The 27894-nt window shown below is 40.7% G+C and overlaps 1 protein-coding gene across 4 annotated transcripts in view; it reads left to right on the top strand.

Annotated features, from left to right (window-relative positions):
• polrmt (polymerase (RNA) mitochondrial (DNA directed)) overlaps nt 1–27894 on the top strand; it is a 121433-nt gene that overhangs the window by 76804 nt on the left and 16735 nt on the right. For all 4 annotated transcript variants that reach the window (XR_005894195.1, XM_041040273.1, XM_041040272.1 and 1 more), the window contains 13 exons: nt 361–1232; nt 1516–1649; nt 6473–6659; nt 9275–9424; nt 10943–11110; nt 11607–11777; nt 13112–13351; nt 14880–15665; nt 15889–16011; nt 17956–18078; nt 19021–19200; nt 20228–20314; nt 22184–22297. Coding sequence is in view for 3 of the 4 variants with exons in the window: in XM_041040273.1 (XP_040896207.1) it covers nt 361–1232; nt 1516–1649; nt 6473–6659; nt 9275–9424; nt 10943–11110; nt 11607–11777; nt 13112–13351; nt 14880–15665; nt 15889–16011; nt 17956–18078; nt 19021–19200; nt 20228–20314; nt 22184–22297 (3335 nt within the window). In the remaining variant the exon portion in view is untranslated. The remainder of the gene's footprint in view (nt 1–360; nt 1233–1515; nt 1650–6472; nt 6660–9274; nt 9425–10942; nt 11111–11606; nt 11778–13111; nt 13352–14879; nt 15666–15888; nt 16012–17955; nt 18079–19020; nt 19201–20227; nt 20315–22183; nt 22298–27894) is intronic.

The raw sequence follows: 27894 nt of genomic DNA, 5'->3' as shown, positions 1-27894 counted from the left end.
TGGCGTGTTAAGAATTCTGTGAAATTTTTTTTTTATATGCTGCCAGCCCAAACCGCTTCTGTTTGCTGTTTTGTCCAACCAAGACTCGTGTTGGGACATTGCTGGGATACTGATAGGTCCTGAAGAGCCTCATGTCACTATAATTGTTTGAGAATTGTGCAGTACACATTGATTTATGCAGACGTTGGTCTTCCTTAATTGGTTCATATATGTCCTAAATTTTTGTGCTACCAGCCTGTGAGATATTAGAGTTCAGTAGCCTGTAGTGCTGTCTGTATTTCAGTGTATTACTCCAAAAAAAGGCTGGTCCGTAATTTTGTTTACTCACATTAGATACTTTTTGTTATTTCTCTCTCTCAGTGCTTGAGGCCAGGATGCAGCAACTCCAAACTGACACCATTCTAGATGTCCAACATGCTAAGGTGCAATTTGTTAAAGCCCCCTCTTCTGGAAGAGGGGCTTCCTCTGGTAGGGGTCCCAAAAGCACGCCTCAGGAGAAAACTGCCATTCCTAAATCAGGACAGACTGTTGCTAAAGGAGATCCTAAGTCTCAACCCAGCCGCTGGATGGAAAAATTAACTCAGGAGAAGAAAAACAAACTTAAGAAACAGCAGCGTCTCCAGCAGAAATTTCAGAAAAATCTTAAGGAGAAGCCAACAGCCAAATCATCTAAAGGTAGCAAAAGCAGCTCCCAGATGCTACCAGGCACATCACATAAAACTATATCTACCACAGCTAAAAAGAGTATACCTTTGGTTAAGACAAACAAAGGATCCATGAAATTATCTGATGACAGTCATGCTGCAGCTTCTTCAACAGCTACTTCCACTGCTGCTGCAGCTGTAGCAGCCATAACACATAAAGTCTCGCAAGAGAAGAGGAAGAGTTCTAGAAATCAGCCTCTCAGTGAAGGGGGCCAAAAGCAGGCCCATAGTGATGCTCAGGACAGGGCTAAGGAGCTGGCTGAGATAGAAGAGTTGGAGAGGAGGCTCAGAGAGCAGGTGAACCAGTGGACCTCCTCTAGTAACCCAGAGCGCCTACAGGCGGACAGAGAAGGAGCTGCATGTGGGGAAGTCAAGCAGAGCATCCGCTGCTACCTGGAGGCGTGCGTGTTTGCGGGGGACATTGAGAGGGCACACCGTTTCATGCTCAGCCAGCACAGAGTAATGAGTCGACGGAAACATCTGAACACAGATATCTACAACATCATGATGAGGGTTTGGGCCAAAAAGGTGAGTTCAGAGTTCAGGTGTTTGAAAACGGAGCCCTTTGAGGATGTGAATTGGGCTTTTTAAACATTTTAGACAGAGAAAAATTATGTGTGACAGTAAAATTTTGCAGCCCTTTAACTGCAGCAATTTTTTGTTTGTTTACTGAGGTCACACATGTTTGTGGTGGTTAGCCAATCAAAACAGCAGAAAAAGTTGGGCCAGTATTTGTCCTTGAAGTAAACACTGGTGTAAAGTTTACTTGGAAGCAAACTTTAATGGCCCTTCCGTCCCTCTGTGTTTGTAGGGCGTATTAAATCAGATCGGCCGCATGTTTATTCTGCTGGAAGAGGCTGGTCTGAAGCCAAATCTGGGATCCTACTGTGCTGCTTTGGAGAGTATGGGCCGCAATCCCAGCTGCTCCCCAAAAGTCATCACTAGGTATGGGCACACATACACACCACCGGCAATCAAGGATCACGAAGAGCTGTATTTGTGATAACATGCGTTTGACATGACACAAAACATTTATTCAGTATCATTTGATATTTAACAAGAGGGGTAAGAGGGCAGGCAGCAATGCACAGACTCACCAGCAGGTGTCATGCTATCCTCATGATTTTCTTTTTTCCAACATCTTTTGCAACAGCTTTAGTAACATCCTTTTAGCTCTAGCATAGACTTTTTATTCATGACTCTAGCTATGACTGTCACTGCTGATGACTTTTTCAGTCCTAATTTAATGTTGTCCGGGGCACTAACATTCAGTGTTTACTACACTGTTTATATATATTTTTTACACTATAACCCAAAATGCAGAAGGCACTGTGTATCAGCTCAACAACATTGTGGTTAGTGCTTGACGCTTGTATGTATCACACTCACAATACCCTGTTTTCAGATCATCCTTAAGAAGTAAATCAAGGGTCCTCATTTACATATGCTCCATCCCTGTTATACAATTATACTAGTTTACTTACTTAAAGTGTAGAAGTTGAATAAGCCTGAATAAGTTGGTATACTTTTTTATTGCCTGATATTTTTTCTTGGTTGAGTTATTGTTAAATTATAGGCTCATTAGTACGAGCTTGGGTTTGTAGTGTAGCAGTTTTGGTTGAATGGTTGAATTAAGATGGTATTGTTTCCATGGAAACCCAGCACGACATGATCGTGTCTGAAAAAATTTTGTAAAGCTATGTATTAATTGTTGTTCCTTTCACAAGGCCCCTTAAAATTGTTTTGGTTTTGGCAGCATGCTGACACAGTGTTAATGAGGTTGGCTTAGACTAATTAAACTTTTACAAGATAGGAGAAACCTTCTGACAATGCATAGAGGGGTATTTAATTTATTTTTGCTCTGACAACTTAGCAAGTCTTTGCAACTTTTCTCATCAAGGCCGTCCCTGACAACTAGTAGCCCAGTTGTGTCACGGCAGGAACTAGGTCATCCTGACAAATTACTGTTAAATATTATTAATTCAATTGTTATGTCACGGGCTGCGTGTCAGCCCCACACTTAGATTTATTACATGACATTTAGCACGCATAACCCTGCTGGGCACAGCTCACAGCCTCAACACAAGACTACATGTGTCAGTTTGTGTGCCTGTTTGATGGCAGCCAATACAATCAGCTGGCCTGCTGCCCAGGCAGTGGCAGAGCTCATATTGAATTTTCTTTTTTTCTTTTTTCTCCTTCTCATGGGCCTGACATTAGTCTGGGCTTATTACGGCAGGAAAAATGACAGAGGACAGTGGCTGTGTGTTTCATTTACCTTCATGCATGTTGATATAGAGACACTGCTGAACATGCACATTCATTCATGTTCAGCTCAGATGCATTCAGGTGGCCCTTGTTAACATTATTCAAAACCATAAATGTTAGTTGAAACAGTATTTACCATTTAACTATGTTCAGCTGTTTGTCAGAAACTTGGAGTGGACTGATTTACAAAAAACAAACAAACAAAAAAAAAAAGTCAAACCAGGCATAAACTCCATTGCACACGTTCATGAGCATGAAATTTATCAATTTATCTATTTATATGAAATGTATCCATTTATTTAAATAAATGGTTTGTTGGTTGATAATCTGAAATCTAATTGTCAGTGCTCTCTGGTGGACAAACTAAGTCACGGTGGCACAGTTTCTAAATTACCTGAAACCTAAAGTGGCAATCTTGTTTTTTGTTACCTGTTGGCGGACAACTACCGATGTACAGTATCTGCAATCAGCTTTTATCACTCGGACAATTTACTGGTCTAGCTCAAGTACATCTCTCTCTGCAGACTTTTGGTTTGATTTTTTTGAGTTCATGAATTGACAAGATCTGCCTGAAATCAACATTACTTTCCATTTCTTTCACATTGTATTCCCCCTTTTGGGAAAGGGAGCGCAGGTTCAGCCCACAGCCTTCAGTCCTCAAAGCTTGACCTTAATACTCTATATTCTTTGATCAAAGCAGCCTGTGAATTTGGACGCAGCTAGTTTCTAATCACACCTTGCGAAATAGCCCACTTCTACGGCATGATTGCAGCGAAATAATGAGATGGCATAAATTCCCCCATGTCACCACTGGCTTGATTACTTGTTGGAGAGCATCATCAGCCTTAGTCACATCAAGTGCTGTTGCGCAAACCACACACACAGAAACACACACACGTACTTTCCTCCTGAACCTCGGGGGACATCACCCTATCCAGCGTGATCCAATAGCGGGACAGGTGGCAGGGCAGTAGGGTTGGTGGTAGGTATCTGGTTGGTCCATCGATCTCTGTAAGCTGATGCTCATATGACATTGTTTTTCTGCAGTAGTGCACTCCTTCTCAGTCTCTGGCCAAGCTGTCTCTCTTTTCTCTTACTTTCCTCACTATCATCATTTTCTCTGTCACTCAATTTGTTTGTTGTCTGCCAGTTCTTTTCTTTACTGTTGTCTCCCCTTTTATTATGGCCCAAATGCCGTACTCTCCCGATATCACTCTCGCCTCTAAAGTCTCCCCTCCAGCATCCTTGCCCTCAATGTACCAATCCGTTCCCCTCTCCTCTGTCTCTCACACACATGCACACAGTGACTCACGCACCCTTATCCCTTTAAGTTTCCCTTTGTAAGTGCTGTGTCCTCCAGAGCTCTTTGCTCCCTAGGGTGCAGCAGGGCAGTCACCAGGCTGATTATGCTCTATCTTTCAACCTCTCTGCCCTCTTTGTTCCTCTGGACCACACTGCTTGCACCCACACTAATCCTCTCTTTGTTCAAGGCTCTCTCATTTACTCAGAACAAAATTGCATGTTGCATCACAAGAGTCTCCGAGGCATGAGTGAAAATACTCAAAAATCTGACCTCTTTGGCTTGCCTTAGAAATATTTCCGAACCTTCGCTACCTATCTTTAAACAGTAGGGACATGACTGATGTCTTGTATTACAGTGCGTCTTTTGTTTTATTCATGTATTCATTTGCAGAGCCCTGTTCACTTCTGATTTGATTAAGTGTGTGGAAGTTGCTGAGCCAGGGTTTCCTCCAGATAGCAATTAGCGCACTGTTATTTATTATTGTCTTGAGGAAAAGGTGTGCAGGGTGAAGCTCTCTCATCCTCTCTGCTCAGTGACAAATGGGTTTTCCTCACTTCAGTCTTTTGGCTTAGCCTATGTAGTTCTGTTGTTAACCTCTAGAGAGCAGTGCAACCAAAGAAGGTCTTAAAGTTATTCAGTCTATATCAGGCAGAGGCTGTAGATCACAGAGTGTGCACTAACAAGTGTTCCCCCCCATACACATACAATATCTGTAATTACAGTATCTGTAATCATATGTAAAAAATATTGCTTAGTGAAAACTGTTGATCATACAAATAGAATACAGTACTTGGGAGATATTCAGTCATCCAATTAAGCCAATGTACAATGAATCAGAATGTGAGATACATTGCTAATTATACTGTATAGACTATATACAGAATACAAGAATACATCAGTATACAGTTTGACAACACTATATACCAAAATTCATTAAATAACTTGCACATATATTTATTACTTTGGCCCCTGGATCCCACTAATCACGAAAGAATAAAGACCCATCAGGTCCCAAGTATTAATTCACTGCCCTTGTTAGTTATCATATATCAAACTGAGTTATGGAACAATCATGTTATTACACCTCTCATTTGTATTCAAGGGTCTGCTTGCTCATTGGCATTATCTGCATTCTGCAGTCCAGTCATGGAGCCGGTGCTCTCTCTTGGAGATCTCCAGGAGATTCTGTATAAATAAACATTTCACTCATCTTGTCAGTGCCCATCTGTCTGTGGGTCAAACTCATACTTTGAATCTGACAGATAAGCCTATCAATGCAAATACTTAAATTGATATTCTGCAACTGTCGATCAGGGTAGGGCAGACATATACAATGATCCCACATACAGGAGAGTTTTATTGCTTCTTTTTTTTTTTCTTTAAGCTGAATTAATCAGGGACCCAGCCCAGAAAGTTATATGATTATCATAGTCCCATTCCCACATCAACAAGCAGGTCAGAGGGCTGTGAACTCTGACCTTTTGATCAGAAGACTCTAAAGTCTGTTCCGTCATAATAACTTTAATCTCCCACATAAATGAAAATCTACCTCTTGTGTCATCTGAAGGGGCCGTATTCTGAACATTAAACCTAAACAAGCATCTAGCAAACCTCATGGAGAAGAGATGTATTATCATTATATTCTAAAACAGGGTGGCTTTGATTATGTTTTCTTAATCTGGTGGACTGATATCTTCACATAAGCATTAATCAGTTATATTTTTGTTTATAACTATATATTATTATTTAGTTACAGTTTTAATAGTTATTCTGGTTGTTTTAGCCATAGTTATTACACACTGTACACATGTGCTGCTGAGAAGGACCAACATATGGGATTTCCAGGTTGGCTGCTAAACACTGTTTTAATGCCAAGTTGTGGAGAAAAAAAAATAATCTGGAAGGCAATCAGTGAACTTTGTGCAAGTTTGATTTGTTATGCTACATCTACGTCTATTTTATGGAAACACTGCTGCTGTTTCTACTTCTCATCACAACCAGCTTGGTAACAGTAAGTTAGCAACAGAACTAACTATAAAAGCTTCTTATAAAACAAGACATGGTTAGCCTTTTCTGCTTTGTTTTACCCTTTTGCAAGTATCACATAGCACAAAACATTAAGTGCTTGAGAGTGAAGACAGTGCATGACACTGTAATGTATTAAAACCTGATACACTGTATATCCCTGTGCGTCCAGGTGCCTGAGTCAGATGGAGAAGGACGGTCTGTCTGTGGACGATCTGTTCAGCCAATGTGTGTTCCAACAAGATGAGAGAGACAAGGTGCTGAAGGCCGTACGCGTCATCCAGCCCGACTACCAGCCCCACCTCAACGTGTCCACGAGCCAGTGTTATTCATCGCTGGTTAAGGACTTCTACACAGAGGTGCCACAGGCTAAATTTGACATGAACCGTGTTTGCTGAGGTTGCATATGGTACAATGAAATTTAAAGCTATAAGACACTTATAGCAGCTTTTTTATGCATGTCATAGATTGTGTAAAGAATTTCACAACCAGCATTACTTTCTCCCACTGTGTTTTTTCATACAACAATCAGGGTGGTACGTTCACACAGTGGATCTGGCAGTAAACCTTGTGGTATACCAAAGTTAATTTTAGAGTATTAAAAATTGATTGGCTTGAATGGGCTTTAGTATCCGCCATATTTAAAAAAAAAAAAAAAAAAAAAAACTTACAAGTTCTGAAGTCATTATTGTGGAGTATTATTCCAGGTTATGCCCCATCACCAGGATACTTCATTTGCTGACAGACTGGTCTATGTCCACCTGTTTCACTGACGTCATCATAGCTGATATAATGGAGTTAACCAACCAACCAAGTGTTATTGGGTCTTTGTGCTTTGAATGATGTAAAACAGATGTCACTGGATATAGCAGTGACAATTACTTGCTTATGTTGGGACATCAGAAACTGCATTTTTTGGTGTAATTAGCCATATACACTGTTATGTTATGATGTCTCACAAGGCATTTTCCCCTTACCCATTTTTCAGTCTAAAGCTCTTAATGGAAATTGGTTAAATGAGTTTATTTAAACACAGAGTGGATGCTTTTTAAAAAAAAAAAAAAAAAAAAGTGAGAATGTATGACTATATCTACAGATAAGAGTTATTTTTATGGCTGAGTCTTGTGTATGTTTTGCCAGTCGAAGCAGCAGAAAGCTGGGAAAGCTGTCAGAAGGCTCCAGCGTGACTACGAAAGATTTGATTGTCACCCCTTCACAGCCAGACAGGCACTGGCCTATTTATAGTGAGCCAACTCTGCTTTCTAATGGGTCCTCTGCTTTCCTTGCCTCTCTTCCTCTCACCTCTCCTCACTTTTCCCCACCTCCCTTCCCCTCCTGATTCTCACATGATTCATTAACAGCTTTGTGTTCAATTGCAGTATTTTTAGCATCAATCCTTGCACCATGTTTCTGAGTGACACATCTTATCTTAGTGTTGGCCTGTGTGTGTGTGTGTGTGTGTGTGTGTGTGTGTGTGTGTGTGTGTGTGTGTGTGTGTGTGTGTGTGTGTATATATGTGATGGTATCATCAGGTCATGTATTTTTATCCTAAGAATGTATATGAAACCATGCCACCTATTGACATGTGAAACAGGTCAAATGTGACTGCTCCATTACTATTGCCTCTGATTCTATTTTCAAGGCTGACTAACTAGTCTGTTGTCCGACTATGGCTGTGACTTTTTGGCAAGTTGATTTAATGACTGAAAGGCTGTGCAAATAACTGGCCCCTCAGATAACAGAGTAGCAGACTGGATGGTCTCTGGAGGATTTTGAATCAGTGTTAGGAGCAGAAGCACAGTCTAATTAGAATATTGTTTGTTGGTTTGAGAAGGAATTTTGATGAAGCTGCAGACTATACAAAATGCAGTTTGATCTGGTTTCAACCTGTCACCAGAGATTGTCTGGTATTCTCTCATTTGATTATTTTTTTCATCTGGAAACTTGCCTATATTATATGGCCTTATTTATATAGCTGTAGTATAGCTTACATCACAGTACTGAGTACTAAATGCTGCTCATTCTCCTGGTCAGACCTTGCTTATCTACCCAGTGAGAGGACTGTGGGCCTGGCAGAGTATGCTCAAGAAAAAAAAAAGTTTTTTTATAAGTTAAGAAATTTTAATTCATTCAGTTTCATGAAGTATTCAAAAATAATATCACAGATTTTCTATGACAATATTGCAACACAGTCCTTTCTGTGGAGCTCTTTATTTTTCTTTACACACCAGAAGCTGCAAGTTTGTACTTTTCAAAATTATCGTGGCAGCACATTTTTCAGCAGCTATCTATTGATTTCATCCCTTTCTGCTGATAAGCAGCTGTTCGCTTCTTTGTCCATTTGTTGTTCTAAAGTTGTAATATTGTACAAGAGCTGTCTGGTGAGCAATTTATGTACCACGCTACCTTAAGCTTTGCTATTGCTGCTGTCCATGCTATGTCTCTCTGAGGCCTAATTTACTGTCTACTGTATCTTGCTCGCTTTCCATAAGCTAATAAATGTTTGTACTTCTTTAATGCGATCTACTCATGTTCACATCCTGCCTTGGCATGGTCACTTTTTCTTTAAACTGACTTTTAACGGACATTTTATTTCTGTTAGCAAGAAATTTAGCAGTGTCTGTCAGGTTGGCTGCTTAGAAGACTTGATTGGGTTTGGTAATGCAGTCGACTTCTTACACTTGAGAGCAATTAATTGTTGTTTTATAGCCATACTGCACTCAGATTAACTCATGGTAGCAGACTGAGATGCTTTTATGACTTGGCCTTTGCCGACTACTTTCCCTGGATTTTTCGTTTCAGGGAAAGCTTATACCCAGGTCATGTACCAGCAACTTCTAGCAATGTAGTGGACATAAAGGGTCTGCCAGTCTTGTGGTCTTGATGGGTAAAGATCAGGGCAAAGAAAATATCTTACTGTTCTACAGTAGTAAGCAGTCTTTGTTTCTCTCTGTCTGTCTCTCTTGTGTTTTAGAGGGCAGACCACCACTACCCCAAGCTGGACTTCACTCGCGAGGAGCTCCAGGAGCGTTTCAAGCGTCAGCTCAGGGTAGAGCAGGCCTGCACTGTCACCATCGAGTCAGTGGAGGCTGCCAAGCCCGTCACTGAAAACATGGCCAAGATGGTAAACAAACCCACCTGTTGCCTCCCTTTGTCTTCATGTCACCTTCAATACAGATTTCAGATCTATAGGTCTGTGATGCTGGAACTACTCAAAAATGTAAAAACAATGGGGTATTATGACATGGAGAAGATTTAGTTCTTAATGAAAGACGGTTTGGGGTTTAGTCATTAAATCTATAATCAGCTTCTTTTTTTCCTAAAATATATAAGTACTTAATATACTATTTTTAAACGTGAGTTAATTACACACGCTCACACACATGGGTTTAGATAAATAGTATTGTTGCTGATTCAATGTTTTTAAGAACATTTCCCACAGATGCTGTTGCTTCCTGTTAGAAAGAATATTGCTTCATCTGTGCAAGAAGAACATCAGTTATCTTCTTGTTTTGTTCTATAAGTTTGTCCCTTTAAACTACAAAAAAAAAGCCTGCAGATTGCCTACAAAGCCCAAAGTGCTGGCACACAGTGTAAGATACAGACTGTGGTGGGTGCATATAATCTTGGCAGTAGTCTGCTTTGTTTGAAGTAATTATACTAATATATGACCCTTTACAAAGGGAGTATTCATTTATGAATACGAATAATAACGCATTGTCTCCTATGAGTAATGTTTTTCTTATTCTCCGATCTATACTTTGAAATAATATGCATTATTTAGGCCTGACAGGTTAGAGGCAGAAACGTCATATTCCTGTGCTGTGCCTTCTTTCCAACCCTGGCATTTACAGTCCAGGCTGGCTCGTCTGCCTGCAGATGGGCTACGTGGGAAGCGAGCAGGCTGAGAGTCCCTGGTGGTCAGGAAGCATTTACAGACAGTCAGGGCAGAATAATAATGTATTGTAATGGAGGCCACTGGAGACAACGCAGAGTCACCTCTCCATCCACAATCCAGACTGTGTCTCAGCTTCAGTCACACTGAGTAATACTCCTCAGCTTAAGAGTGAGCATTTACAAATACACACAGTCATGTACAGATCGTACATGTATCACAATACCTCCACAGGTACATGTTTATACATGAACAAACCTGCTTATCTATCAAGATGCATGATGTTGTCCACCTCTTCCTCTAGTCTTAGTCGATGGGACTGAGGTTAAAGAAGGTTAATGGAATGGAATTATTAATTGATCAATTGTATGCATCCAAACTGAAAACCTATTTATTAGGCCAAAACTCTGGGAAAAGAAGAATAAGTTTTTCCTTCCTGTTGTATTCTTACATGAACAAATATATGTCCCAGTTGTCTTAAGCCTGTTTTCTCACTTTCATGTGGACCAAACAAGTCTAACCATCAAATGGAATTCATGGCCATGTTGCACAATAGCTTGTGTCCAGTGAGAGGTGGCCCTATTTGCTGCTTCACGTTTTATAATGACTTTCCATTTGGATCCTGCAGTTTGTGATAAACAAGGATTTCTGCAGAATTGGTCCTTTTATTTGACACATTGTTTAAGGGTTTCCAGGTGTCAGTCACAGTCATGAGATAGATGACTTACACATGTGTTGTCCTTTCAGAGGGAGCTTCTAGCGGAGCAACGGGCTCAGTGGCAGAGGAGCCTCCTCCAGGCCCTGAGGGAGAGCAAGATGATCATGGCAAACTCCAGCACCAGGGACTACAAGCTTAACCTTTATCCCTACCTCTGTCTGCTGGAAGATAGGGAGTATGTCGACATTATGATCCAGGTAATACAACCCACCTAACCCAGTCCATCTTTCAGTAAAATGCCAGAAATCTTGGATTTAACAAAGACTTGTCTGTGTATGAGTCAACCACACCTGAAAGATGTGAAGTGATGTCACTGTTGTCGCTCCTTTGTTTTTTTCGACATTTCTCGACATTGCTGTTGTGTAGTATGACCTGACTAGTCTGGGAAACCACAAAACACAAATCAAGTAGTTGACAGTGACAACAACTGGAAAAGCATTAGGTTTTATCTTTGGCAGCTGAGGGGAGCATGCTTTTGATCAGATACCTTTGCTTCCTACATGGACAAATTCACGGGGTATGATGTGATTTCTGAAACAGCTATTTTCTCTTTGATTTCCCCACTGATGGAAGCATTTATTTTATTATTATTATTATTATTAAACTAAACCAGATCTGGCAAAAGTCTCGAACAACCTTTTGCTGCTGTTGTCACCTATTTGACCTTTTGAATTATGTCCTGTTCTTGTTCAGAGTGTTGCCAACCTGTCTCCCAGTGGAGAGTCGCTGAAGATTTTAGCCAGAGATCTGGGCCACAGGGTCTACACCCAGTACTGTATACGGCAGAAACATCACAGTGAGGCGGTGGAAAAGTTGGGCAGCCTTTACAGCGCTTACTCAGACCTGCTGGCCAAAGACACCAAGGTAGAGAAATGACATCTTACTTGTTTGATGTTTGTCTGTCTTTATGTATACTTCTCATGTGTATTATTTTTGCAGAAGGGATTGTATAAACATTTTTTTGCATGCTTTGTCTGGCAAAACAATATAAATTTGTCATAAGAAATTCAGTTTTAGAGAAATCACTGCAGGCCCTCCACATCAGCAGTAAAATATAAAAGTAAATTAATTAACTAAGCTGTAAGACAAGTAACTAACAATTGACCGGTGAGGAGATCTGATGGATCTTTGCATAGACCTTGCTCACCAGCTCATTGACATGCTGTGCATTATTTTTGAAGTGAAATGTGTTTCCACAGTGGAATTTTACAGCCAGTATCACTGACGCAGTGTTCCAGTGTTTTGATGCTTCTGGGACACAGGGGCAAACTCTAATGTCATCAAGACTATAATGAGCAAGAGCTCATTATGCTCCAGTAGCTGGTTAGACTAGATGTTAGTTAAGGTGTTTGTTTTATGTAAGTGCCTCCTTTGTTGTTAAATTTATGCCTGTGATGGTGTTTTTCATTGTTGGTATGACACCAAACATTAGTCTTGAGTTCTCACTTTACTCATTTAAATTTTCACACATGCATTTTGAAAACTGAACACCATAAAGGTTTGACTAAACAGCCTCTCACTTCAGGTCAATCTCATTTATGCACTGTGGACTAATACTACAAACATACATGCATACATACCTACATAAGTCTAAAGAACTTCTTTTGTGGTTTAATGCTGCTGTATTGTCAGTATATGATGCTGTTGTTCATTACCATAGTTTATACCCATCCAACTTTTACTTTGAACTGGTTCATGCTAATGAGCTTGTATTATAATGCTTTATCCTGAACCAAATAATGTTTTTTTTTATACTATCTACCTACCTTTTTGAAGGCTTTAGACTGTTGACAAAACAAGACCCTTGAAGCCTGCACCTTTGAATCAGTGAACACCTTTAATATTTTATAGACTAAGCAATAAAATTATTAATTTGAGGAAATGATCGGCAGATTAATTGAAAATGAAAATAATGAGTAGTTGCAGATAAAGTATTTGGGGGTTTAATTTATCTGGGCTTTCACAGTACCCATCATTAGGAAAGCTTTCTTCTATTTTCAATGTCTGCTTTAAAAATATTTAAGATATTGATATGACACTTCCAGCCTGTTGAAAAACTTCATAGCTTATTTTGGTAAGGCTTGCGATGTCTTTGCTATTTGCTAAATACTGATAGGATCATACTCCATGACATTTTTCACTTGTGGAAAATACTTAAATCACTAAATGAAAACCCACCTCCGATCTGCTCCCTCCAGGAGTATGACGTCCTTCCCAGGGAGCAGTGGTGTAATCTGGAGATGGAGCAGAATTCAGGACCCATGCTGCTGGGGGAAGAGACAAGCTGGCCGTACATAATAACTGTGGAGCTGGGCACTTACTTGGTGGATATGATGGTCAAGAACCTCAAAATTAATAGCGACATTCTGAACTCATCCTACGAGAGGAAGCTCATCCCCATCCTCTACCACATGTACGCCTTCCGTAGCACCCGACAGGTACAGTGGATGTACAAATATTTCCAAGTGCTGCTTTGCTACTGGTCTATTCTGCGGGGATATCAAAGGGACACATGGATAGCAACCCTGGAGTGAGGAGCATTTCTGTTAAAGCAGCCAAAAATGCAGGGCAGATTCTTGCCTACACAGAAGCATTAACACAGGTCCTTTGGCCTCTCTGGTCAAACCATTCAGATCCAGATCTGAGAGAATCTGAATACCTTTAATAACCTGGTAACAGTATAACAAGATTCCTGAGCATTAACCCAGAAGAAAAAAAAAAGATTGTTTCAACTGATATTTATGTGGAAAAAATGATTAAAAATTAGGATTAATGGGATCTCCTGGAAGCTAACATTGAGTATACACGTATTTGAAAGGATTAAAAATAAAAACATTGTGACTTTTAGCCTGTTTAATTCATTAATTGACCAAGGAAAGTTTAAGCAGTTGTACAGCTGACATTTTCATTAATAAGGAGAGATGCAAAGCAGAGTAGAAACAAAGAAAATACCTGAAAACACTTGACCTTCACTTTGAACAAGAAGAGTTTCTGACATTCTAAAGCCTGTTACCTTGAACACTTGAGCACCCCCCCTATGCAGTGTGAAGCTTGAGTGAAGGGTGTGAATTATAAAACCATTTCCCCCCTGTGTGAATTGGCAGGGGGAACAGTTGAGTAAGATGAATAGGTTCCAGGCTAATCCCTTTTTTAGTGTCCCCCTTAATTGGCTTGTTGATTTACTGCCATGGGAACCTGCAGGAGGGTGAGGCAACCGTGTCAGGGGAGAGAAGCAGAAAGGGGGAGAGAGGGAGAGACAGAGAATTGTGGACTTCTTGGACTTGATACACTTTGGCAAAGAGACGTACTGTAGCACAGTTTTATTCCTTTATTCGTTTTTCACATCTCTCGACTTTCTTTCTCTCTTTGGAGGTTTGCCCATCAGGGGAGCATCCTAATGATTTTATAGCACAGCATGGCAGTCTGACTCATGCAAGCCGTGCCGAGGTGTTTTATTTTTCTGTTAGGTTACTGTATTTTTTCCTTATGATGGTCTTTATGTCCAGTTCTACATGCTGTAAGAACTAGGATGCAATAATTATCACGCATAAAAAAAAAATCTATATAATAATAATAAATTGTGGGTTGGAGCTACAGTTGCCTACCTGAGTCTATATGTAGGAATGATATCACTGGAAGCCTTTATTTAGACCCTTTGTTGCATCTGTACTTAGTGCAGAGGTTGTACATTGTTCTTCTTCTCAGTTAAGACTGAAACTGCTATGAAACAGATGTTCAAATTTATAGCTCATCTGCTTGTATATATTTATCAGAATTACACTCAGATTAAATTAGCAGTGTTCTGCCATGATTAACCTTAACCTGATTTTAAAATAAACTGAGCTAGCATCTTTGATTTTGTTGTAATTGACACATTTGTCTCTGTTAAGCTAAGATAAGCACGGTTTTCTGTGCCTGCTCATCTGAGGTATCTAATTGGATTTTTTCTGATGTTTTACCCACCAGATTGGCTTCATCAAGCCCCACCCCATCCTGATTCAGATGCAGCAGGAAGCCATGGAGACCAAGCTCACCTTTGACTCCTACGTGATGCCGATGCTGTGCCCTCCCATACCCTGGACTTCTGTCAAGTTTGGGGCCTACCTGCTGACACCGACCAAGCTGATGAGGACAGTAGACGGGGCCACCCAACATGACGTGTTGTTGGAGAAATGCCAGAGCCTCCATGCAGTCCTGGACTCTCTCAACCAGCTGGGCAACTGTGCCTGGAGGATCAACAAACCCCTGTTGGATATTATTATCACCATTTTCAATGATCGGGGTAGTGAAAAGCTAGACATCCCTCCTCCCCTGTCAGAGGCCCCCAAAATACCCCACTTCAACCCCCAAGATCCCACTTATACTTCTACCGAGAAGGCCCACATGAAAAGAGAGGTGATTAATGCCAAAAAGAAATGCAGTGAGATGCACAGCCTGCGAATGGATGCTCTCTATAAACTCTCCATCGCCAAGCACATGCAGGATGAGATTTTCTGGTTCCCTCACAACATGGACTTCAGGGGACGTACATACCCCTGTCCTCCATACTTAAATCACCTCGGAAGCGACGTGACTCGGGCCATCCTTGTGTTTGCGGAGGGGAAGCCTCTTGGTCCCAAGGGCCTGGACTGGCTAAAGATCCACTTAGTCAATCTGACAGGGTTAAAGAAGAGGAGCTCACTACAGGGGCGGCTGGAGTATGCAAACACTATCATGGAGGACATACTGGACTCTGCCGACAACCCTCTAAATGTCAGTCGATCTTTATTGATCTTTGCTGGTCATTGATAAGTTTTTCCAACCATACATTCATAGTTCCACATAGCAGTTCTACATCTTTCTCTGTCACTTCCTGGTCAATTTAATAAGTGACACAATCTGAAAAGGATAATATTACAAAAAAGTGAAAATCCTTTTCTGGCCATGTTTAAGTATGCAGGATAATGTGTCATGTGCTTGTGTTTGTCTTTCTCAGGGTAAGAAGTGGTGGATGAATGCAGATGAGCCTTGGCAGGCTCTGGCCTGCTGCATGGAGATAGCCAAGGCTGTGAGATCTCCCGATCCAACACAGTTCATCTCTCATTTTCCTGTTCATCAGGTACCATTAAACACTCCATCAAACACAGAAGTATTTATCTGTTTACAGAGATGCATTAAATCACATGTTCCATCTCTAACCAATGTGTTCCTGAATTCAAGACCAAAAATGTGAAGGTAAATTCAGGTGAAACAGAGATGAAAAATATAAGAAATTAGAGCAGATTATCCTTAGGAATTCACTCATCTGACAGTACCTTGAATTAAAGTTCTAGTTTTATAGCCTCCTAAAAATAAGGTATGCCATTTAGTCATCTTTTATAGTGCTGCTTTAGAGGGCACATCAAAGTTAACAATCCAAGACCTCCTGAGCCATGTGGGGCCATTTTATGTCATTTGTCATAAACCTGTAGCAGAGCACAGCTCGAGCTATCCTGTGCTGAGATCTGGCATTTAAGTCCCAGGGTTTTCTTACACAAAGCAAAGCAACAAACAAATCCAGAAAAGTGTCAGGGTTGGGTGTCTATTTGCTCCGCTGTGTAACCCACTAACTGTGCAGCCATATGGCAGCAGTTCAGTGATTTACACTTTTAAACATAATCTTTCTTATTTTTTTGGAGTAATGCTTTATGGTCGGCACCTCAGGGCCTTGTTAATAGTCTTGTTATAATGTAGCATTGATTTTGCACTTGAGAAAATGTCTGTCCTTTAATGTTGCTTTTAGTAATGCACATTTCACATAGTGATTCATGCTAATTATACCAAACAAAGTACTGAAAATTGTCGTGGCAGATTTCATTAAAGCTCACCAGTTAAAGAAAAAAAATGAAGTAATGCAAGTGGCAGTAATTTGCCTGACTCTGGGCCTCAAACATATTCAGAAGAAAAAGACAAGAGAAAAAAGAATCACACCAACATTCACTGTGTAACACAGTGTGAAAGCACAGAACAGTCGTTAGATTTAGACTGAAATTAGTGTGATCAATTTGGCTCAAAGAATTTAGCACCTCTTCCTCTCCAGCAGATTTTAAAAAAACAATAGCTCTGAGGTTTTCACTTAGTGCAGCTTTTAACTTCGATCTGCTCAGGCACTGTAGATGAAAATTAGCCTTATGGCTAAATCTGACACATTTACATCAAGTTGATGTTAATTAATGTGTACAGCCCCCGACAGATAAATAAAGAAAGGGAAGGATCTAAATAGCCAAAAGTAGTCTGTTTGTGGGAGACTTTTCGTTGCACCTGCAGAACTTAACTGTCACTTAAACTCACCGAGGGCCTGAAAAACACCAACACATTGCAGATTCATACAGCTGCAGTCTCAACATTTTGGTTTGTGTTGACACAGTAGAGAGACGGGCCAATCAGAGGCTGCATTCTGACAGAAATTAAATTGAAAAAGACAAATTCTTTAGTTGGTTAGGAACATGGCCAATATGGCACTGTTATGTTTATATTAGGCTTTTTCATCTTGCCCTGCAAGTTGATAATGGTCATGTGGCTGATCTCATTTAAAGTGCTATATTTTCATTTGGGGCAATGTTACTACAAAAAACAAAACAAAAAAAGTAAATAAAATTACTAAAATTATAATTAATCATTTAATTGTGTACACACAATGAACGTAGGTTCTTTCCTTTTTCTTTCCTTGGTCTTCCTTTGCCAAAACCAGATGTTACTTTGAATGATACTCACAGATGGTTTGATTCGAAGAAACAGCCTCACCCAAATCTTTATTTCTCATCTGCTGAGTCGATGGTCATGTGTTTCATCTTACCCTTTCTCCTTTGTTTTTGTCTTCTCTTTCTTCTCTTCACTTTCTTTGTTGCTCTTTCACTTCTACTTTAAATCATCTGTTCTTTGTTTTGTTCACCCTTAACCCTTCTCCCGGTGTTGCCCTCTCTCATTCTGTGCTGATCTCTGTAATTCTTTCTCTGTCTCTGTTCTCTCCTCCTCCACATCACTGCTTTAATCTTTCCTCTCCTTCTCTCCACCTCTCCTCCAGGACGGCTCCTGTAATGGTCTCCAGCACTACGCCGCTCTAGGCAGAGATGTTATTGGTGCCACATCAGTCAACCTCATGCCCTGTGACATGCCCCAGGATGTGTACAGCGGAGTAGCACAGCAGGTCAGCAGCAGTTGGCTGTTTTTGGTTTGCATCGTTTTGCTCCTTGTCTTTGAAATGCATTTACTTGAAAAGTAATTACCGAATTGTGGTGGATTTCAGTTGCAGGGCACATTGCATTTGCTCAGCTGTTGATATGCAGATAATTCCCCAGATTCCATAGTGAGTGACAGACTGAGCACTGAGAATGCATTTTAAGTTTCTTACTTTAGGTCTTGCTTTTAAAAGTGCTTAGTTTCTCATGCCTTGCATCAGAGTGCAGTGAGAGTAGACAGCCTCCCGGATCCAAAGGTACATGGGAAGTACAGGAGGAATCAGCGTGAGTGTTTCTGAAGGAAAAAGTTGAAACCTTTCAAGGGCAGTGGCGTGGTGTAGAGTTGTTACTGAGCTGGGGCGGGGACTGGAAATGGAGTGCAGTTTGCTGCAGCACACTATCTGACTTGTGTTTTTTACCTGTGGGCACTGTGGTGATTGTTAGATGATACTGTAGATTGTATCAGACTTGTGAAATAGGAAGCTACCTGGGAAAATAAATCTTGTTACTTGCAAAGATAAGCTGTACAATACGCAACACTGAACATGTGTTCAGAGGTTGTGTTATGACTACAGCAGAAATGATAAGTTGATTTATCCATTAACTGACTGACAGAAAATAATTGTCTACTGTTTTGTTTTGATAATCTATTGATTGGTAAATTAATTTTTTGGTTTTCTGAGGCTTTATAGACATGTAATTGTATAATCAAGAAAATAATGGGCAGATTAATCAACAATTAAAATAAACATTAGTTGCAGCCCTAGTGAAAGTACTTCTGCCCAGATCATACGTACATGGATTTGTGGATAACCATTATAATGTCCACCAGAAGACAGATTTTGAGCCGGCATTTGCATGTATGTTTTATATCAATTATATGTGTGTGTTTGTGTGTACCTGTGTTTCAGGTAGAGGAGTTCCGGGCACAGGATGCAGAGAAAGGTCTGAAGATCGCCCAGGTTCTGAAGGGCTTCATCAGCAGGAAGGTGGTGAAACAGACGGTGATGACTGTGGTGTACGGGGTCACGCGGTACGGGGGGCGCCTCCAGATAGAGAAACGACTGAAGGAGATTGATGAGTTCCCCAAGGTACGGCAATGGTGGTGGTAGCTGAGGGGGTTCCCTCACACAGTGTGCTGTTTTATTTTTAGCGTTTATGACAAACTGGCCTCTTAACACAGGATCTCCTCTATATAGGGCTCCTGTTACACTTTCCTCGCAGGCTATACATTCTTACACTTACTGTACATTGAGCCCAGGTAGACTTGTAATGAAGTACAAGGTTTACTCTACTGAGGTTTATTCTTTTCATATTCTTGCTCCATTGTCCTCTTCACCTGCATGGAGGCATTATGTCAGGATTTCAGTAAGTTTGACCTTGATATGAAAAGTCCCACCGCACTGTCTTTAACCAAGAACAAAAGCTTTTACATTTTAGTGATTTTTATTTTTATATATTGTCTTAGTGCAGTGAAATTAAATCTTGCATGGCTGAATCATGGAGGCCATGAGTGTAATACAACAATAGTATTTGATATCCCTGGCACAGCCGCTCTGGATCTATTTTTAGTTCAAAACCATTGCACTTCGATTTGGTTGGGCATAAATGGACCGTTGATGGGCACACCCACTCTGTCAGATGACACCATGGCAGGAAAATGGAAGCATTTAATCTTCCTACTGCACCGTAGTGCTTGTTATCTGTCAAACAGCTATACAGTTCCTTAAAATAAGCTCATTGTCTGTATAGATGGGATCAGCATGATCTTGCTGTCAGCGTATCCAACATCTCACAGCCAGCGGATTGTGCTAAATGACTTCTGTATAATGTCCCTAATTATTTAAACGTGGAATTGGGGGGAAAGTGTAATTGTGACTGATAACGGATGGATGGGAGGATGAGGCAGCTCTTATTGAGGGGAGATTATATCTCTGTAATGATATGAGGAATATACCTTTTTCAATCTGTGCTACAACCTTTATCACCTACATTTGTATTATACATTTAATAATAAAGTGAAAAAAGATTAAATATTAATTATGTTAAATTGCAGCAGAAAAGTATGATGTGTTAAGGATGTGAATACACAAGCCTAATAATGTGTTGCTTTTCCAGGACTATATATGGGATGCATCACATTACCTGGTACGACTGGTGTTCAGTGGCTTAAAAGAGATGTTTACAGGGACCAGAGAGATCCAGGTGAGTTCATTACAACTGCATAAACTTAAACACATACATGCAATTATCTCATTCAACACATTACCCCCAACTCACACTGGTGTGTTACTAAGTGCATAACACAGCTGACATTCAGTAAAAATATTTTGCAAAAATACAGTTACTCTTCTTGTTTTCTCTAAAATATACCCACACATGCAGTAGATTGTATTTTCTTTCAGGTATAAAGCAAACATACATTTGCATATCACGAAATACAATGCACAGTCACACAAGTATTAAAACTATGTAATGCTTTATTTTAAGTGCCTTGGTCATTTTCTCATAACTTCTTATGAAGATTCCTGGAAAGAACTATATTATTTGGTTCTAAACGTATGGAAAATAGATACAGTGGTAAGTTAATACACTTTATTAATCAATAACTACAGGCAAGAATAAAGTTTTTTTTTTAAAAAGTGTTTACTTGGTTTGGGTTTGGGTTTACATGGATCTGATTATCCAAAGGAATTTCAAGCTCAAAGCAACTAACTAAACTCTTAAAATAACTGAAATAACAGAACTTTAATACCATCAAACATTGTTCTTTCCAGGAAATAAATATGAAATTACAGACCCCTAAAATAGAGTGTTGCTCCTATTTCTGACTACTGACCTACTACTGCATAGATTATAGCTTATTTTGCTTTTATTAATGACTAGTTTACTTTACTATTACCACGGCAATGGCACCCATTCATCACATAGACTCTATTTATAGATGTAGGACATACACCTGGTAGGAGATTGTACATTACTTCTGGCGAGCTAATAGAAAAACCACCCACTGCCGGCATGTGTGTCCTTTGGGGAATGTGTGGGGACGGCCCAGTCTGAGATGAAAAATCTCCTTCCCAGGATACCTTGGTGCCGACCTGATGTTCTTGTGCGAGTGTGTGTTTGTGTGTATCCACCTGCTGCTTTTAAATAGGTCACATCCTCTTGCATTTCACAGGGGTGAGTTGAAGTATGAGAGAGCGAGAGAGAGAGAGAGAGGCAGTTGATCGGTCCCCGGTGCTGTCATCCCTGACCTCCTCTCCTACATCCTCTGTACATTTCCCATTTATTCTGTCAACACTGCTATTCATTCCCTTCAATTCACTTTCTGTCTGCTCTTCACTCTCCCCCTCTCTTTCTCTGTCTCTTATCAATCTATTGATTGATCAGTCAGTCTTTCCAGCAATCTCTCTAGTTAATCTCCCACTCCCGTTTCTTTGCTTTCATGCTATCTTCATTTCTTTGTTCCTGGGAATATACGGAGAGAGGTGATGATGAATGCAGCAGCTTTGGGCCAGACTGCTACCTCGACTTGCTAGCACGTATTTATCTTTCCTACAGCTCAGTGTGTGTGTGTGTGTGTGTGTGTGTGTGCGTGTGAGAGGAGGCACTTGTGGGACATTAATAGGTCTTCCATTCTTGGAGACAAACTGTGCCAGACACTCATGCAAACAGCACTGTTGCACTTGCAATTTTTAGAATAAGCAACAACTCCTCACCTGTTCCTCAGCAAGTCTGCAGCTCCTTGAAGAAGAGCAACAGACCTAAATGCATCAATCATGTGCTGATGCTATGGAGAAGTTTGTTGTATATACTTTATATTTATATACTTTATATTTATAGCCTAATTTATTAAATCCTTGACCCAGCAGAATGTGAAACTTTGTCAGCGTTTGAACTCACTGAGTGGAACTTGATTGCACTGATGTTCACATAAACACACTTTTATAAACACAGCAAATAGGCAGGCATTCGCACTATTTTATTGGTCAAGTGCTTTGAATATTTTCTGAGTATTCTCCTTGATCCAGTGCGTGCCCTCACTTTACCTCTGCTGGCATCCATCTGTTTCAGGATTGGCTGACAGAGAGCGCCAGGCTCATCTCCAAATCTGGCCACACTGTGGAGTGGGTGACACCCCTGGGTTTACCCATCATTCAGCCCTACCATCGCACACGTAACCAAGTGGTAAGTCCCATCCTAAAGCCTATATTTTCTATAAGTTCAAAAATGAAGTTATAATAAATTGTACACGTACAGTCTGTGTGTAGGATGAATCACATGATTTCACACATAATAAAACTGTGGTCTTTTCATGAAGCTGAAGTACTGATTCTGTGACTGTATTTCAACCAGCACAGTTGGTGTTAGAATTAATGTCAGAAGTGGCAGAACTTACCTACTTATATATACTTATCCACCACACCCATTCTTTGTATGTTCAGCATAGATTCCCACACTGTATGATAGACAGTTTAGCCAATTATAGGCCTGTCTAGGTTCCTCTGTATTTTCAGAAATGAACTAGCTGACCTTTCTGATGTTCCCCTCTGGTATCTTCATCTCTTTGTCCTCCTTTTCTTCTCTCTGTCTCTTCTTTCACAGCACTCTTAGTACTCCCACAACTGACCTTTTCATAGCACCCAGTGTATCCACTTTTTGATTCACATAAGTACAATATAAACAGTACTCATTAATCTCTTTCTTGACATACCGACCAATAATAGAAACCCCTGTGCTGTTAAATAATGTGTTAGATTTAACCCCTCATTTCCATGAGCTTGTGAGGTGAGCTGGATCATCACTTTCACCATAATCTTCATTTTGCAGTGTAATTTCCACTCATTATATTTCATTGGACTTTGATGGAATTTCTGATGAAGCTGATAATAAAGGGTGGCCTGTTAGCTGGGAGCATACATACACTGGGGGCTACTGCATGCATACTGTATGACCCGAATGAGTATTTATACAGAATCACAAGAGCACTAAGAACAGCCACTTTCCTAATAGCTGTCAGCTTATAAAAAGCCATAAATCTTGTTACGTTTCAGTGTTTTTATCCAGTGAGAACAAGCTGTTGTCCTCACACAGCCAGCCCACAAATTTTGCATCACTCATAGTGGTCTGGCAAAGCTCAATGAGCATTTGCTTGAATTAGGGGCACTGCCAATGTGCTTAGACAAAAATGACTTTGCATGCGATGTGATCAGATTTTTTTCAGCCAATGAACATGACTGGATGCACTTGCCACTCATGAGGCCGTACAGGTCCTCAGACACACTTCAGGATCTCTAACCGGGAAAAAAAAAAAATAGTTATAGCTGTAGCCTGGTTATAGACTGGCAATCTGTCAAGACTCAGTGGGGTTTTTTTTTCCACACCAGTGTCTTAAAGTAAAAAGTCACCTTGTGCCATATAACATTGCCTGGTCTTGGATTTAGAGAGTCCGCAACCCACAAGTTTTAGCCACAAACTAGTTCTAGGCAAAAGTCAGATTATTCACTTCTTATTTTCTACTCTCCTGTTTTTCTCCCCTCTTTACTTCTGCTCCACAGAAAACCTAACTCCCTAAAACAATTATTGTCTCAGTCTTCTCATATACAGGACACCCAAATTATCATGAAGCCTTAAGTACTGGATGCTGTGTGGGCAGAATGTCCCAGCTGGGCTTTCCAAGTCTGGATAGGTTTGATGTAGGAGTGCACCACCGATGGTGCATTGTGATTGCCGTGAGTGGACCAGCTTTAATGGAGCTGAACAACATCACTGGATTTGTTCGTCTCTATGGAGATCCTGACAATAGCACGTCTTAGAGATAACATGTCTGTGTGCCAGCATGTTTGAAGATAACGTGCCTTTTTGTGTGTGTGTGTGTCTGCGTGTACATGGAAAGAAAAAGCCTGCATATATGTTTGTGTGTTATTTTATAGAATCCATTTTGACCTTTAACATCCTTAAGCTCATTAACTAAGTGAAAGGAGGAGACTGATATATAGCGTATGCAGAGCACAGGCAGACATCTAGCTCATAGGCTGGCCCAGCACGCCGCCTGCTCTTTTAGTATGACATCAAGCAGAAGGTTTGCTTAAAGGGGGTGTGACAACTCATAAGCAGGTGCAAGAGAGCGAGGGTGACAGATGGTGGGTCCCCTGAGGGTGCAACTCTCTCTGTGGATGTAGTAGGGAACGTTCCCTTGATTTGATCTGCTTCTTTTAATGTCCTGCAGGGACAAGGTAGCTGATTAGCCTGTGCATTTTTCAAGGCCTCAAGTTGAATAAATGAATGAATGAGGCGATGACTTCACGGGTGAATGAGGTTTTAGCTTACGTTTCGCAGATAACTTTCTTCATCCTCTGCAATAATTCTCTAATCCAGTTGCATCACTGAGCAACAAAAATGAAACTAACTTGCAGAAAGGTCACCTTTTCCCTGCGTAGCTGGATTAAATTCAATCTCCCAGTCTCCTCTCTGCCTCTTAAATCCAAGGCCACAGTGTTTCTGAGGGTCGTTAGTAATTAGACTCTAGATAGAGAGGGAAGGTGAAGCGTGTTGCACTGTAAGGAAACCAAGAAGTGGAGAGAAAGTAGCTACAGTAGCATCACCTAATCAGACAGGAGTGTTTTTCAGCATGAGTGCATCTTTGGCTTTTTGTTTGTTGGTTGAGTACATATGCCTACCTGTGTAATGGAGAATTTTCCATGGCTGATGGGAGGTGAGGAAATTAGAGAAGGATGGAGTATCTGAATGGAGCATGAACATGCATCAGGGAGGATGCCTAACAGGATTTGAAGATACTAATCGGATCAGAGGTCACTCTGGCGCAGATTCCTTGTTTATTTTTCATTCCCCTCCCAGGCAAGGTTACAGTGAAATCTCACTCTCAGCGGATGGTGACACTAGGGAGTCGTCAGCTGGATTGGCTGGATTTGACTGGATTTGTGAGTTTATAGTGTAACTGAAAGCCACTGATCTAGTGTCCTCTGTGTGGGAAGAATCAGTTTAGGCTGCTTTGGGTTTTGGTGGCAATTAATAAATAGTTCTACTACTGTGTTACAAGCCCCATGAGTTCATACCTTTTAAATAAAAGTTTTAAAAAGTCTTAATAATTGTAGACAGATTATGAGACGAGGCTTCTGGTCACAAGCATGAAAAGGTGGGCCCCCCGTTCGTTCTGTGTTTCTTTGTGGTAATTTTTGTGTGTCTTTACGGTTGTTTTACAACAGATTTGGAGAAAGTCTCAGGGCATGTACAATAAGTCTGTACAACAAGTCTGCTTTTCATTGTAATTCAGGGAAACTGTGTATTTCTAAATGTCGGCGTGATGCCCTCCATGCCTCCTTTTGCCTTGGAACAGAAGCGAGCCGATCCCAGGGGTAGCACTATGTTTCGTTGATCTTGCAGAATCTTGTGGCATTTTCGGGTGAAATAATAAATGCAGTTTGAATTTCAAGGACACCCCCGAGAGGTAGAAAAAGAAAGTTTGGTAGAAAGAAGGTCTGGAAAAGGTCAGTGGAAGTGTGGCGAGACTCAGGGGTTTGTGCGACTAGGAGTCTGCAGCTGTCTTCATCTGTCTTCAGGGGGAGAAGGCGAAGTAAAGCACCAGGTGACCTGGAACAGCAGAGAAAGAAGGTGTGCGAGGTGTAGCTCAGAACTGCTTCCACTTGAGTAGATGAGACATGTTATTAACCACTACGTGATGGGGAATGGGGATTCCCCTCTTGGCAATGTGGCGTACTGTAAATGTGGTTACTGATGGCTGCTGTATCCATGACCATCTGTACTGTAACTCTCAGGTGATTTAGTCTCCAGGAGCCTGTTCCCCACAGACTCACAGAAAGGTTACCCAAGGTCTCATTCATTACAGCCTCAGGGTTTGAGTTGGATCTTGTACACAGATCATGCATGCATTCATTATAATGAACAGGAGTACAGCATACGGTAGTGACCTCATTTACAGTGTGGCAGTCCATTACTCACATCACAGGTTACCTCCATTTCTTTCACCCTCACCCCTTTCTATGCCAATCCGTTAGGACACAAAGATGGGATGCTAAGAGCGGGATGATGGACAGATCCCCCCACAAGTCCTCCTACAGCAATGATGGATGTGATACCTGCCATGGCAGAAACTAATGGGGTTTCACCACACTATGCTTCTATTTTAAAACCATTTCTTGATAGTTGTGTGATTCTGTCATTCATCACACAGCGACCTTCAAGCAATCGACTGGAACCACCAAACCAAGTGGCTTGCTGGCCTCCAATGCTAGCTTTAATGCACTTCCATCCATGTGAACACCTGTCACTTTAATCCCTTTATATCCACACCTTCTTTTGTGCTTATGGCTAATATCAGAGTTTTAATTTTACAACAAACAGAAATCTCAGTCTTCTACCATCACTGCAAAAGATAAGATGTTGCAAACATATAATATAAAACATTATCTGAATGCACTTGACAAAAGTAGACATTTATGGGGTTTTTTTGTTGTTGTTTTTTTTGTTTTTTTTACAGTACAGTTTTTAGTCACACACGGCTCTCAGGGTGGCATTGAAAGTTATTTGGCTGGTGCAGACTGAAATATCTTAATCTCTGCAGGATGGATTCACTGGATGGAGCCAAAATGAACCTGACATTTTTGGTTATGAGTGAAATGTCTCAACAACTGTTGGACGGATTACAATGAATATTGGTACGGACATTCGTGTTTTTCTCAGGAGGGATTGTAATAACTGGTGATTCCTTAACTTTTCTAGCTCTAGCATGAGGTTGACATTTCTGATTTTGAGTGGGCGCTTCACTTTTCCTCTTGCTCATCAGGTCAGAATTTCTCTTTGTCCTATACTTTGGTTTATGACCAAATACCTGCAAAATTTATGACATTCCCCTCAACCTCAGCTGGACTTTGCGTGTAGTCTAAGCACACTAAATGTTAGCATGTAAACATGCTAAAATAAGATGCAAGGCAAACATGCGTTTTCTTTGTGAACATGCTATAATGTTAGTATTTAACTTAAACCACTACTGTACCAGAGCACAGCCTCACAAAGCTGCTAGCATAGCTGTAGACAGACAGACAGACTTAAAATCAGCAGAGACAAACTGAAGTGCTAAGGTCACATAGGGAGACTTTCTGGAGCTTCATACACACTGAATAATGGAACTATTATGACACCCATGGTGGTTTTACTGGGATACGGAGACATTCATTCACAGCTGTAAGCTGTGCATTCAATTAAAATTCATCTGGGTGTAATATCTCAAACAAAGGTTGAGTGAGCTCACAGACGCTGTCAATATGTCAGTGGACCAGTTTCTAAAAGTGTCACCTGATGTTATTTTAAATGGAGGTCTTGATGCCTCAATTTCCAGCTCTCTTTTTGTCGATGCTGACTTTACTAAAATCAATAACCACAATCGCCGAAATAGTGCTTCCCTTTAAATGTGTCAAGAGAGCGTCCCACATGAAATGTTTGGTGTTCAGCTTTCCAGGAGGTCATTACAGACTGAGAATGAAGCTGAATGGGTAATAGTTTGAATTGCGGATGTACACTTCGTGGGTTTCGTGCTGTGGTCTCCTGTTCGTCTGAGTTTTTTGTAATTTGCACAATAAAAAAAGTTGAAGTCAGTGACCTCATCCGGTAACAAATGTCTCAGTTGGTGGCAGTAGGAGGCACACCAACGACTGATCCACCACCATTCCTCCATGTAAAATACACACCTAACGGCTCAACTCTATTCACTGAGGCGTCATGCTGCACAATATGAATTGATTAGTTTC

Source organism: Toxotes jaculatrix, chromosome 6 (assembly GCF_017976425.1).
Source record: "Toxotes jaculatrix isolate fToxJac2 chromosome 6, fToxJac2.pri, whole genome shotgun sequence".
In the NCBI taxonomy this organism is placed as follows: domain Eukaryota; kingdom Metazoa; phylum Chordata; class Actinopteri; family Toxotidae; genus Toxotes; species Toxotes jaculatrix.
The sequence above is the reverse complement of the archived record's forward strand: the minus strand, read 5'-3'. Positions and strand labels throughout refer to the sequence as shown.